Source organism: Typopeltis vanoorti, chromosome 17, assembly GCF_054136105.1.
Source record: "Typopeltis vanoorti isolate ZY-2024b chromosome 17, IOZ_Tvanoo_1.0, whole genome shotgun sequence".
Classification (NCBI taxonomy): Eukaryota; Metazoa; Arthropoda; class Arachnida; order Uropygi; family Thelyphonidae; genus Typopeltis; species Typopeltis vanoorti.
The window spans coordinates 85,221,696-85,236,001 of NC_143565.1; the positions used below are offsets into that span (position 1 = coordinate 85,221,696).

At 37.4% G+C, this 14,306-nt stretch overlaps 1 protein-coding gene across 3 annotated transcripts in view; it reads right to left on the bottom strand.

Annotated features, from left to right (window-relative positions):
- Nucleotides 1-14,306, bottom strand: part of FucT6 (alpha-(1,6)-fucosyltransferase 8) — a 160,140-nt gene that overhangs the window by 116,332 nt on the left and 29,502 nt on the right. For all 3 annotated transcript variants that reach the window (XM_090407764.1, XM_090407763.1, XM_090407762.1), the window contains one exon: nucleotides 3,451-3,649. In XM_090407764.1, coding sequence (XP_090263890.1) covers nucleotides 3,451-3,584 — 134 coding nt within the window. In that variant the 5' untranslated portion in view covers nucleotides 3,585-3,649. The remainder of the gene's footprint in view (nucleotides 1-3,450; nucleotides 3,650-14,306) is intronic.

Consider the following 14,306-nt stretch of genomic DNA (forward strand, 5'->3'; position numbering starts at 1 on the left):
ATTGCAAATAACTCTTGTAACACACACTCAAATACAACACAATACTAAGCGAAACACGTGGGTAACTCTAAAGTCCTATCTAGGTGGTGCACCCTCTATAGGCATTTGTAGGTGGCCTAGGATGTAAAGTGGAATCTCTGATAATTAATGTTTCCCAAATTTTGGGAAATTTTATGCAACCGTATTTATTTAATTCGGGTGATCTCTGAGTGCAGCCGCAGATTCTAAAAACAGTCTTTTTTCCCTATGAATTTGCTATGGTGGAGCATGGTGGTTTTTCTCCAGGAGAACCTGTGGGTGTATTCAAAACATTGTCTGCAAGGCCAGATTGACCATAGTCGTGATTGCAGATGTGTGATTTGTGTTCTTCTAAACAGATGGTTGCTGATCTACCTGTATGTTCAAAGTAAGCCAGCTTGCAGGAACAGGGTACTTTATATACTTCAGGCACTGAGAGAGGAGGAAGCTGATCTTTGGTAGAATGGATTAGAATAGCAAGTTTATGATGGGGTTAAACGCTGTGTGGAGGATGTACTTTTTTAAGGACCTGGCTATTTTTTTCTGATGTGTCATGGATGTAGGGTATGGTGATGACATTTCTGAAATCCTTTTGAAGAGATGGCCAGAGAATGGGGGAGGAACTGATTATTTTTTTTTATTCTGTAATCACTGTAGCCATTGGAAAGGAAGGTGTTTTGTATGTGGTTGAGTTTGGTTGAAAGGGAGGTACAGCTGTTACCTGCAAAAGGGACTGATCTATATCTCTTTTTTTTTGTGGATGCTAGTGATCAATCTACTAAGCATGACTTTCAATACTACCAGTATCGAAATACCATAGTCTTTATGTTCTTCCTACTGACCTTCCTCTTTTGTCGAAGTACTCTAGACTAGGGCATAATATAAACTTCTAGATAGGATAACAGTAGTGTGTTGGGTCCTTGGGAGCGGATAAAGGATACTGCTAGTATGGTGACTGGATTGTAGGTAGTATTTAGATTGTATTTTTAAGCTTATGACTAATTTTCTTGGCCATGATGATGGCTCCTGCTATGGCTGGGTGGTGATAGGAAAAAAGTTTTAAGTTAAAAGCAAAGGCATTTTGGTTTTTCTCTAGATTTTAGCTTTGGGCTATGAAAGTTGTGTGTGTGTGGGGGGGGGGTTAATTCTGCAGTGAGAGGATGCTGTTTAAGCAGATAGTTTTGGCTCTGTTGAAGTGTTTTTATAATGCAGCACTTCTGGAAAGAGAATATGAGAGGTGATATAAATCCTGGTATATAAACATACAGTTGATCCTTGAAGAATGCAGGTTTGAACTGCACAGTTCCACTTATACACAGGGTTTTTTTTTTTGAATAAATATATTGGAAATTTTTTTTTAGATGTGCAACAATTTAAAATATTTCACAGACGAACCACATCACATAGCCTAGAAATATCGAACAAATTAAGAAAAAGTTAGGCATCTCATGATTGCATAAAATATATGTAGATACTAGTCTATTTTATCTTATGGGAGGAGGGTGGACTGCTGAATTTGGTGTTCAAAGGTTTCCTTGCAGAAGTTGGTGAGTGAGAGAATAGGAAAAGTCCAGTGCCATAAATTAAATCTGCTTATCAAATTTTTTTTTGCATTACATCAAATATTCAGAACTGACTCTTTAATTGCTCACCTAAGAACCTGCTCCATTCATTATCTAGAAGTTTACAAGAAAGTCCCCAACTCTAAGGTCAGCAGCAATTTGCCAGGAAGAACACACAGACTATATTTGCTGCCACTACTACCAATGTAACAGTTGGGCTTAGCATATACTGGATCGTATAGTGGACAGAAATCATTGCCATAGCCAAAAACAAATCCTTAGATCTATACTTTTCTTAGGAGTATGATGTCTTACCCTGGAGGGAGCAGCAGAAAACTGACTTCCTTACCTAAATAAATCGCCCAAAATTAGGAAAATCCTCATCCTGCAGAAAAATAACTGTGTTTGTGTTTTTAAAATCTTATTAAACTCAGGTTCAAATTTTGAAGTGCTAATTACAAGTAGCGATTTCAAATGTTCATCAGATAAATTTGCCCTGTATTTTGACTTGATATATTTCATTCGGGGTAAAGTTTGTTCGCAAAGATTCGTTGTCCCAAAAATAGATTTTTGGGACAACGAATTTTGTAAAATTTTGTAAAATTCAAATTTTTTTCTTCGTTAGTCCATTTTAACCGACCTTTTACAGTCAGAAAGACCGTAACTTGGATTACGGTTACTTTTTGCTATTCGGGAATATATTTTGAACACAATTTTAATTAATGCATTTGAAATCTATCAACACCTCATGTTTTTTTTTGCAGACTCTTATTGAAAAATTAGTCCAATTGGCAGGTTGGATAAAATCGTATCGCGGGCCACATCTGACCCATGGGCCGTAGTTTGGAGACCCCTGATCTAGACCATTACTTTTGTCTTACACTTTGTAGTCCCCTTTTGTGATATACATATAATGTAACTTCAATATGACATTGATGAAATATTGGACACTTAAGGTTATATCGAAACATTTCAACACATACAAAAAAAAAAAAAAAAGCTATCAGATTAATGATCCCTTCTCCCCCCCCCCTCTCTCTCTCACACTCCCCAGCCTACTCCACTTCTCTGTACATTTGTTCTGTTTCTACTTTACAGAGTCTTCTGAGATGGAATAAAAGACACAAGTTCAAATCTTGTCCAGAATGTAAAGAACTTTTATAAGGCCTTTTTAACTGAAGGTGTGAGTTAGCCAGTCTTATATGGGATGGCATATGCCTCACCCCTCCATAAGAAACTCGGGTTTTTCACCCAACTAAACATGCAAACAGCCAACAGAACTGGAAATTAACAGAAATTTTCAATTGCTTTGGCCATAATCCATAACAACCCAATCAATAAATGGACACAATAATGGAATTATAGAAGCAAGTTCAATTACCACTGTCCTCAAAACATAGGAAAACATGAACAGCAACCAAACAAATCTAGAGTTCAACTTAAGAATAATCCTCTTCCCTTCATTCTTTGACTTGCTGTGGAACAAGCTTCTTCCAGCACTACAGCAATTGTTACACTATGAAATATTATGAGAATCCAGCACTTGAATATGTAAGTTAAATGGCCCCTGGAATATTACTATATAACCACACATTCATTTTACTATACTGTCAATTAAATGACTAGTAAATACAACCAGATAACTGAGAGTTAATTATATTAAATATGTACAAAATTATACATTTACATTGTTTTATGCCTGATTAATTTCCAATTGAATTAAATCATAACCTAACTGCTATTAAAATTATTATCATCCATGTTTATTATCCTTATTTAAAATTTCTAATAATAAAAATATCCTATACAATAAAAGGCAAGAGCCATCCAGTGAGTCTTTTAGTCAAACTTCCAAGCACAACATATTTACCTTAAAGAATTTAGTAAGCTTCGCAGTTCTTCATTCTGTTGTTTAAGTGCCTCTAATTCTCCAACTGCTCTTGTAAGACGAGCTAACATTTGTTCATCTGGTTCAGTTCCATGAAAGAGAGGTCCACTAAGCATAATAATGACAACTAACCAAACTGCAAGCAGTACAACAACAATCTTGCCTATTCCAAAACTCAGTTCTAAAGAAATAAAAAGAAGAGAACATACTGTATCTAATATTCTTGTTTTGACTTTTATTATATACTATAATCTACCATTTATCTGACCTTCAAAAACAATGATCCTTCAATAATCAGAACAGCAAATTGCCTTCTCAATGTAGTCAGATAAATAATATATTACTATACTTGAGATAAATAAAAGCTCTATAACATGCTATGAAATCTGTATAGAGTAAAACTTGTAACTTAAAAAAAAGATGTCTGTCACATTCGTTAATAATATAAAAAAATACGTTTGCAATCTTAATCTTAAATTATTGTCAACATTTAAGAGGATTTAGATAGGTTTATGCAAGAGCATGTGCCTATCATCTGCATTAAACATGCCTTTAATGAAACACCAGGAAGAATATATCACATAAATCAGTTAAACATGCATAGCATTAAATGAGTAACCAAATTACAAACCATAAATGATGACTTGCATAAATGATTATGTGCGAGTCAATGTTAGGCAAAAGTAGGAGGTGTGGAGAGGGGGAGAGAGAGAGAGAAAAACAGGTGCTGAGCAAGGATACGGAAGGCAGCATGAAGAGTGAGTTGAGGAAGGTGAATGGAGAGATTAAAGTACTTCAAAAGTTAGCTAGTGTATGGAGAAAAAGAGTAGATCTGAGAGAGAGCAAGAGAGAAAATACCACAGAATGAGAGAGAGAGAGAGAGAAAGGGAAAGATGAAATGAAGTTTGAGAGACAGAGGGGGAGAGAGAGGAAGCAGAAAAAGGTCAGGGATACCAGTGAGAAAAGAATGAACAGAGCCATGATGACTGTGGTGTATGGAGAGTTGATGATTTGGTGGTGAAAGGATATTTTATGAGATGTTGATGCAGAAATAGGGACGATAATAAACAGGAAGTGTTTAGACGATTAGTTTGCAAGTGCAAAATGAGTGGTCATTATGGAGTACCTGAGTAATATAAAGTGTGGAGAGGAAAGAGCATACAACCATAACAGAACTAAATTTTTGGAAGGACAAATGTCTTAGGCAGCATGTAGTGGGAGAGAACACAAGCATCAAGAGTTTTGGACTTGGTCATAGCATCAGAGAAGTTGATAAGAGCCTGTGCAGCTCAGTGGATGTAGCGTTTGCCAACCACGGCGCTTGGCCGCACGAAGGAAGACTTGGTTTCGAGTCTAGTCGGCGACTAGAGGAAATTTTTCTAAGCCTTTTTTCGACCGGTTCCCGAGTTAGTCGATCTCTGGCACGGGCAAGCAGGTTTTTCCTCCCGGAAACTCGGGTTTTTCGTCCTGTAAACTCAAGAAAATCGACCGTAGAACCCACATTATTTCAGACATTAAATATATTGTGTTAGGGTTAGGGACCACGAGATGGCGGCACATTTGAGCCGTCTCTCTTCACTGAGTACCGCTTAATTAGTGATAGCCTTGGGCCATCTATCTCTGATTGGTACCAGTGGAGATTGAACTGCCCACTCAGTCTCCAAAAGTTAGATAGGGCTAAATGGCCTCGCCTACTCCCCGTATACGAGAATAAAAAGGCGTTAGCTGATTTTTTTTTTTTTTGTCCCCACCTGGTGAAGGTGACTACAAGTCCTGAAATGGAGGATGAATAGGCATGCAAAAGTATCAAGGGGAAGAAATTTATACAAAATGATAAGGCAGGTGACTATAATAAATTTAGTTTAATCCATTATCCAAGTGTAAGCAAACAAAGCTTGCACCTGAAAATATCTTCAGGACTGAGGTAAGGTAGTGCAACACCAGGCAACTCCGAGCAAAGGTGGACCAAGCTCTCATCACTCCTTGTCTCAGTATCTCCCATAATGCAAAGTACATCTCCTTGCAGACATGTATAATGCTATGCATTAAGGGAAGGGCCACTACCCAGATCAGTTTCGACCTTTATTGAGGTTTCGTCAGTGGGAGGCAGACCCAAACGTGAAGATACTAAGGCAGAAGCAATAGGAGAGGTCATATTTACCTAGGAGTTGCCAACAGGTGTACCACCTTATTATTGAATTACTCTGGATTTAGAGAAAGATTGCCTTAGTATCTTCACGTTTGGGTCTGCCTCCCACTGACGAAACCTCAATAAAGGTTGAAACCGGTCTGGGTAGTGGCCCTTCCCTTAATGCATAGCATTATACATGTATGCAAGGAGATGTGCTTTGCATTATGGGAAATACTGAGACAAGGAGTGATGAGATCTTGGTCCACCTTTGCTCGGAGTTGCCTGGTGTTGCACTACCTCAGTCTTGAAGACATTTTCAGGTGCAAACTTTGTTTGCTTACACTTGGATAAAGGATTAAACTAAATATATTATGGTCTAACAAAGTGAAAAATAAACTTCCAACAGGTGACTATAACAGAACTCAAAAACAGCCTGGAGCAGTAGATGAAAGAATTTGAAGAGTGAGGTCATCAGTAAATGGAAACTACTTAAGATATACTGATCAAAACAATTAGGGGATATTTTGGGTTTCTTGTAAATTATAAAGTTATAAAAATAATTTACAAATGTAACACATTTATTTTAAAATATTCTTAATATACAACAGTGTAGAACATGCAACTGCATACAAAATCATGTTAAGACTTGTCGAAACGTGTCTTGGCCATATTAGCATGTGGGGATATAAAAGCATGGCTTGTTGCGCAAACTTCCACAGTGGATAATTATCACTTCAAATATAAACTTCTGTCGCCTACCACCCATTATTTTGTTAAAAATGGCAAAGCAATATGATATCCTGGAATCCATGGCTTGGAGAGCCATTGGTCGATTAGAAGCTGGACAAATGCAGCAAGTTTTCGCTCAAGCGTGTCGTGTATCTCAAAGTGTAATTTCGAGACTTTGGAATCATTTTCTGGAGACGAGAAATATTTGCTGAAGACAAGGTAAAGGTCGCCCATCACAACAACTCTAAGAGACAATCAGTATTTGTCATTACTTGCCAGAAGAAATCAAACATTTAACACAACACAACTTCGAAGCGAACTTGCCGCAGCAACAGGGAGGCTGGTATCGACACAGACAATATGGAATCATCTTCGTGCCATAGGTTTATATGCTCGAGACCAATGGTTTGCCCTCCACTTACTGCAAATCACAAAAGAGCTTGAAGAATTTGGGCAGAAGAACACTGCAATTGGACAAATGAGGATTGAGTTCGTGTACTTTTTAGTGATGAATCCAGGTTCAGTCTGCAACCAGATAAGCGATGTATTTTGATATGGCATGAAAGTGGAACAAGAAATAATCCACAGTTTGTTTGTTTGTGAAAGACCCCAACATCAAGATGGGAGTTTGATGGTATGGGCTGGAATAAGTATAGGTGGCCATAGTGATCTCTATTTTATCAGAAATGGTTCCTTAACAGCCCAAAGGTATCGCGGTGAGATTTTGGATGCATATGGACGAACTTATAGTTCGTCCATATGCTGCTGCTGCAATTGGCCAAGAATTCGTTTTTATGGATGGCAATGCTTGCCCACACCGTGCAAATTTGGTACAAGAGTGGTTTGAGGAAGAAGGCATTGAACGAATGAACTGGCCTGCCTGTTCACCAGATTGTAATCCAATCGAACATGCCTGGGATGCTTTAGGTAGGCGCATTTCTGCTCGACTGATGCCACCATGACCACTTCAAGAGCTCGAAATTGCTCTCACAGAAGAGTGGGAAAATATCCCACAAGAACTGTTTGATCGTTTTATCTGGTCCATGCAATCAAGATGTACTGCTGTTTTGGCTGTTAATGGAGACTATATGCCCTATTAAAAAATTAACAAAAGTGTTTTGGGCTATTCTTGTTAAAATTAGTTCACACTAAACTGTATAATTCGTTAAATTTGTAATAAATATCGATTATTTAAACATTATCTCATCAGTTACACCTTATTCATAAGGAAGAAATATTTATTCATGTATAAAGTACCCAATAGTTATAAATATTTGCAAAAATGTATAATTATCCAACAGAAATTAAAGCATCCCCTAATTGTTTTGAGCAATGTATATTTGTTGATAGCAATGGAAGATTACATACCCCAAGTCAAGAAGATAATAAAGTATTTTGGATGCTAAGGAAATCAAACAGGAACTGCAGATGAAAAAGATGTTGTGGAAGGCATAGAAAGAGAGAAGGTATAAATTGCATGAGGAATATAAAGCTCAAGCTAGGACGGTGACTAGTACAGTAAGGAGAGAAAAATTAGGATATGAGGAAACTAGCACTGTGATCCAAGCAGAATCTCAAGAAACACTTTTGCTATATGGCCAAGAGGAGGAGAAATGACTGTGGACAGATGACCCTACTGGATGGAGACAGTAGTCAAGTGACCAATAAGGATAGCATGGTAAAAGACTATTTTCTGCTAGTCCCAAAAAATAAATAACATAAAATGACTTTTGAACTGTACATAACAGCAATAGAATTAATTCTATTTGAAAAACTCATATTTTTTAATATGAAACACCACTGATCATTTTATAAGACACTTACAGAAATAAGGGTAGTAAGCATGTTGCCTAGGTATGACTGTGGTGAGATGAGGCGGAGAGCAAGGATTATGAATGATATGTTAGTTGAAATGTGTGAGGAGAAAGGAGTACAGTTTGTTAATGTGTGGAATGAGTTTGGAAGACGAAGTGAACTATATAAGAGAGATGGACTGCATTTGAGTGATTATGGTGTGAGTCACTTGGAGAGACTGCTGCTGCTGAAAGGTAGAGGAGTGAGTACAGAGAATGAATCGGATCAAGTGGGAAGTGATGTGGAAGAGCAGGAGAGTAAGACAGGAGAGAGATTGAAGAGGTGGTTATGAATAAGGAAGTGAGTCGCATGAGTATGGAATATGAGAGAATGGGTGTGTAAGAGAAACATGGAAACGGGGAGGCTCAGGGTGGACAGGGGTACACAGCGTGAGACAGGTGGATGCTCCAAGAGGATGTGGGAATTCCAGGAAAGGAATGGGATGACCTGGGATCAAGAGGAAACAGTTGGAATTGAAGAGGGTTCTAAAATGAATAAGCAGAAAGGGAAATGGCGCCAGTTGAGCATGGAGAGATCACATCGAATGAATGGTATCAGTGGAACTAGCTGAAGATCTAGGAATGAACCGTTGTGTTTGTATACAAATGCTAGAAGTGTAAGAAACGAGGCAGATGAAATGGTTGCACTAACTAAGTCTGTTCACCCAATAATTGTTGGAATAAGTGAGACATGGTTAGATGAGGACGAAATCCTGACAGGAATAGGGATGGAAGGGCATGATGCATTTTGTGAGGATAGAAAGGGAGGGGAAGTGCTATTGATGACAGAGAAAGAGTTATGTCCATACAAAGTAGAGATGCAAGAGGAAATAGTGCCAGCGGTTTTGAGGCAGTATGGTGTGAGATAGAAGTGAATGGAATGAAATAATTGGTTGGATGTTGTTATAGACCAGGTGATGTGGATGGTAGTGATAATGAAATGTATGATCAAATTAGCCAAGCAAATAAGAAAAGGGTGATCATTATGGGCAATTTTAATTATGGCAATATAGACTGGAATGATGAGATAGCAACTGGAAGTAAAGAAAATGGGTTTCTTGAGTTTTTGAGGGATAACTACCTCAGACAGTATGTAACAGAGGGCATGCAAGGGTTGAGGGTCTTAGATTTGGTCATCTCATCAGAGAATTTAATTATAAATGAGGTGTCAAATCACCCACCAATTGGTGAGAGTGACCATGAGGTGATTACCTGAGTGGTTGCCAGCAGTGTGAGGACTTCTGTGAGAAAAGGGTATATGTGGAACTACAAGGGGCAAGCTCAGGAGACAGCTTGTAGGTGTAGCATGGAATGTGGAGTTAGCTGGAAAAGAGATCAATGCAGCTTGGGGAATTTTCATAGTAGATTCTAATAGATGCAATGTCTAAATGTATTCCAATGGTGAGAAGGTTAAATAAGGTAGGTGTGAAATGGTTGAATAAAGAGACTAAGCATTCAATACAGAGAAAAAGAGCATTATGGAGGCAGCATAAAAGAAGTGGAAATAACCAATTCCATGAGGATTACAAAAACCAAGCAAGGTGGGTGACTTGGTTGGTGAGGGTAGCTAAAGTGAGGTATGAACAGCAGTTAGCTAATTAATGATTATGGAAGGATGACATTGATTAGAGAAAACTGTATAAAGACAGCTGTTGCGGAAGCTGTGGTGGAGATACTTAATGAGCAGTTCATAAAGGTCTTTCAATCTTGTGAATGTGACTTCATGGAGAAATTGAGAACAGTTGATGATGGGGAGGAGAGACTGACTGTAAGTGAGCAAGAAGTATATGGGGAGTTGGACAAACTAGATGTTAATAAGGCTGTGGGACTTGATAATATATCACCACATATTCTGAAGGAATGTGCCAGGAAGCTGACGCCGGCATTGACATATTTTTTTAATACGAGTCTTGCACTGGGTCAAGTTCCTAAGGAGTGGAAGGAGGACAAGATTGTGCCACTTTATAAAGGAGATGATAGAACTCAATCATCAAATTATAGGCCTATCTGTGTGTTCTGGTTAAGTTGTTGGAGAAGCTTGTGAGAACTAGGATCCAGAACTGGGTTGACAACAGTGGTATTATCTTTGATGGACAGTATGGATTTGCTAAAGGGACGTCATGTTTTACTAATCTACTTACTTATTACAATAAGGTGACTGCTTCCTTCAGAGGAGAAGGATACACAGTAATATACCGTATTTTTCGATAGATAATGCTCGCGTTATCTATACAAAAAAGTCTAAATTCGTTAAAAATGAACATGCGGGTATACATTTGAAAGGTATGAGAGGTAAATCAAATGTAATAACAAAACTAAGGTAGAAGTATTACTTAATATTTATTGAACATTACACTATTCAAATCCAAAAAATTCTTCATCAGACTTGATATTGAACGAATCAATTGCGTTAAAAATTTTGTTTTTAACGCAATTTAATGGTATTTCTTCAGCTTCATAATCATTGTCACCGGACACCACTACATTCCCTTGTGCTTTAATGAAACCATTTCTAACGCAGTTTTTACTTACAGCCCAACTTTCTACAATCCACGTAACTATATCTTTATATGACATTCTTTTCATCTGCCCTGTTTTGTTATATTCATGGATGCCATTCATCATCCAGTCTTCCCACTTAGCCTGCAAATTGTCTTTGAATGGTTTATTTACTGCAAGATCAAGGGGTTGGAGTTTTTTTGTTAAACCACCTGGAATGACGGCCAATTTGGAATACTTACAATTGTTTTAACTTCTGCTGTTGTGTGTGCCACAGTACTCCCAGTGTCACAATATCACAGTGCTCCCCAATAATGTGAAAATTGTAAAATTTAGAATTAAAAAAATCGACCACTGCTACTAGCAATGCAAGTGATTTTAAAGAATTCCTCCATTGTCTGCCTGTACTTCCTAACTCTACTACTAGTTGGCGCATGTGCGTTATCTATACATCAAAAGGAGTGATGAAAATGTTGGGGGTACGCGTTATCTATCGAAAAATACAGTACTTAGATTTTGCAAAAGCTTTTGATAGATTACTGCATGATAAGTTGACGGTCAAACTAGAGCGGATGGGGTTGGATATTAGATTACTGCATTGGATTGGAGACTGGCTATCTGATAGGTATCAACAAGTTGTGTATGGAGGAACGATATCTAGGAAAAGGAAAGTCATTAGTGGTGTGCCTCAGGGGTCTGTTTTAGGGCCATCACTGTTTAACTTGTATATATTAATGATATTGGTGAAGATTTGGATTTAGATATTCAGTTGTTTGCAGAGTTGGGATGAACCATGAAGAGTAGGGAAGATGTTGTGGCCTTACAAGAAGACTTGAATAAATTACATGATTGGGCACAGGAATGGGGATGCGAGTTCAATGTTGCAAAATGTAAGGTTTTAAAATTTGGAAAACAAAGATGGGATGCAAAATTTATGCTTGGTGAGGATATATTGTTGGAGGTGGAGGAAATAAGAGATCTGGGGGTGACAGTGGATAAGGATGTGAAATTTAGGGGACACATTGCCAGAATTGTGAAGACAACACGAAGACTTCTGGGAATGATACAGAGGACACTGACTTGCAGAAGTAGGGAGATTCTTGTTCCATTGTATAAGGCTTTGATTAGGCCACACACAGACTACTGTGCCCAGATTTCGTCACATGGTTTTCAGAAGAACAAAGAGATGTTGGAAAGGGTCCAGAGGCGACTGACTAAGGTAGTTTCTAACCTCTGGAATGTCGATGAGGAAAGATTGAGAAGATACAATTTGCAGAGTCTGGTGGACAGGAGGAAGAGGGAAGATATGATAGAGACCTACAAGTTAGTAAGGGGGGTTGTTATAGGATCAATGTTGGAGAGGTTCTACAGAAAATAGCAGGAGATCAGGGTCAAATACCAGAGGTCATCCCTGGAAACTGTATAAAGAGGGTGTGAGGAGGGGAGTGAGAAGCAGGTTTTTTTTCATGCAGAGTTGTGAATGATTGGAATACCTTGCCTGAGAGTGTAGTGTCTGATGCACGGTATGATGAGTTGTGTGCATGATAAAAGGACCTCCCAGATGAGTCTCTTTAACTCCATGGGGTCTTGGGTAATAATAATAATAACTAGTAATGTCCACACCAGTTAAGGATTACCTGTTGAAGTGATAAGTTTTTAACCGTCTATCTGAAAAAGTACTCCAGCTTTGAGGAACTTTTTTCGGATGCACTGCTCATTACCAATGAGTAGTGCATCTGATATATGGAAAATAATTTCGGTGTTATCCATTTTACAATAATGCAAAATGGATAATACTAAAGGATATCTAGCATATTACACTTTTTTTTTTAATAAACTCAAAGTAAGAAATTTCATAATAAAGTCAGTTGGATGAATAATCAAGTATAATAGATATAAGCAACAAATAACTAAATTATTGCTAACAGATCCTAAAGCAAAATTGGAAGTTTAATCTAGCAAGGAATGCCAAGATTAATCTAAAATGCATTTACAGATATGTAAAAAAAACAGCAACATATTGAATAAAACCAGCTATTTGGGATTTATTTTGAATGATCAAGCTACAGTCACAGAGAAATTTAAAAAGTATTTTGTGTATATGTAAATACTGCTAAAATAGAAGAGGAAATAATTGATATTATAAATCAAGTGGCAGAGAATACGAACGGAAGAAGAAACAATATATCTCCTTTGTTAGTAAGCATATATATGTATGGATTAATCACTCCACCTTTAATCATCTTCAATGAATTGGTGAGAACTGAAATGTGTAACCACGAAGTAGAAGTTTGCAAGCTTATTCAAATTCATAAGGTTAACCCATCACATAAAGTTTAGAATTACAAACAAGTGAATTTTATTACTTTTATAGGTAATGAAAAATTAATTAGGAAATGTATCCAGAATATCCCTGGTAAAGACCACTTGCTGAGTAGGATACACTGTGAAGATCAATTATGATAAACCTGGAAAAGATATTACAAAGCAAATTTATCGCATGGCTATGATGTGATTTACTGAATTTCAATAAAGGCTTGAGCAGCGTTCTACATAAGACCCCACTTAAGATGCACCATATAGGTATTGATGATTACCAGCTTATGGACAGGAAACCTGGCAGATTTCAGAAAATAGTGCTTAGAGGAGCATTTTCTAATAGTCAAGTGGTTAGAACAGGATATCCCAGGATTTAGTGTTGCAACTTTTGTCATTGATATGTAGTCATAAATGACTTAGATACAAATATTAAAAGTTCTCTCTTCGTTAATGACCTGTTCTCTACATACCGATCTTAAGAAATCATTCTGTAAAGAACAGGTCAACAAAACAGCTGGCAAAAAGTGGACATAGAAGAGAGAAAAAAAAAATGTGAACAAATACAAGAATATGAATATATGATTTGGCAAGAAGTAAATATTATACAAATATAAGCTGAATGGACTTTAGAAAGAATGTCCAATGAACACAAGGATTTGAGATAGACTGACAGATATTTTAAATTTAAGAATCATTTCAGCCATCATATTATACGCTGGTCCAAAACTCAAGGACAAACACTATTTCTGAAGATTAAAACTGCAAATTCTGAAGATTAAAACTGCAAATTCAGATGAATAAGTTCATGACAATTTATATAACTGATGATTTCAACTAGAAAGCAGGTACACATTCAAATTTTCGAATCGTGCACAAAGGAGTCAGGTGGTAGCACTCAACAGGATAAAAAGCAAAAGGCTGCAGTAAGCAAATTGTGTTTGAAAGTTCTTTTTGTGAAGGAATAGAACTGCAAGCTTGAATGTCTTGTAATGACTGAAAGACATCAAAGAGATGATTTCACACAGGAAAGAATTATTGGAAAGCTCGAAGGCCGCAAATTTAGTAATATTGACAAAGAGTTTGGAATCTCACATACTTTTGTATCTAGGCTCTAGGAAACATTTCAAACCAACTGAATATGTTCCAGATGTTTGCTAAGAGGTCACCCTCACTCTACCATGGAGCATTAAGACAGAATTTTGGTTATAACAGAAATGTAATCGACGCACCATGGCAGGTAAGCTTGCAAGTCCACTCCATTAAAGCACAGGTATGTAGACATCTCAACAAACTGTGGCAAGACATCT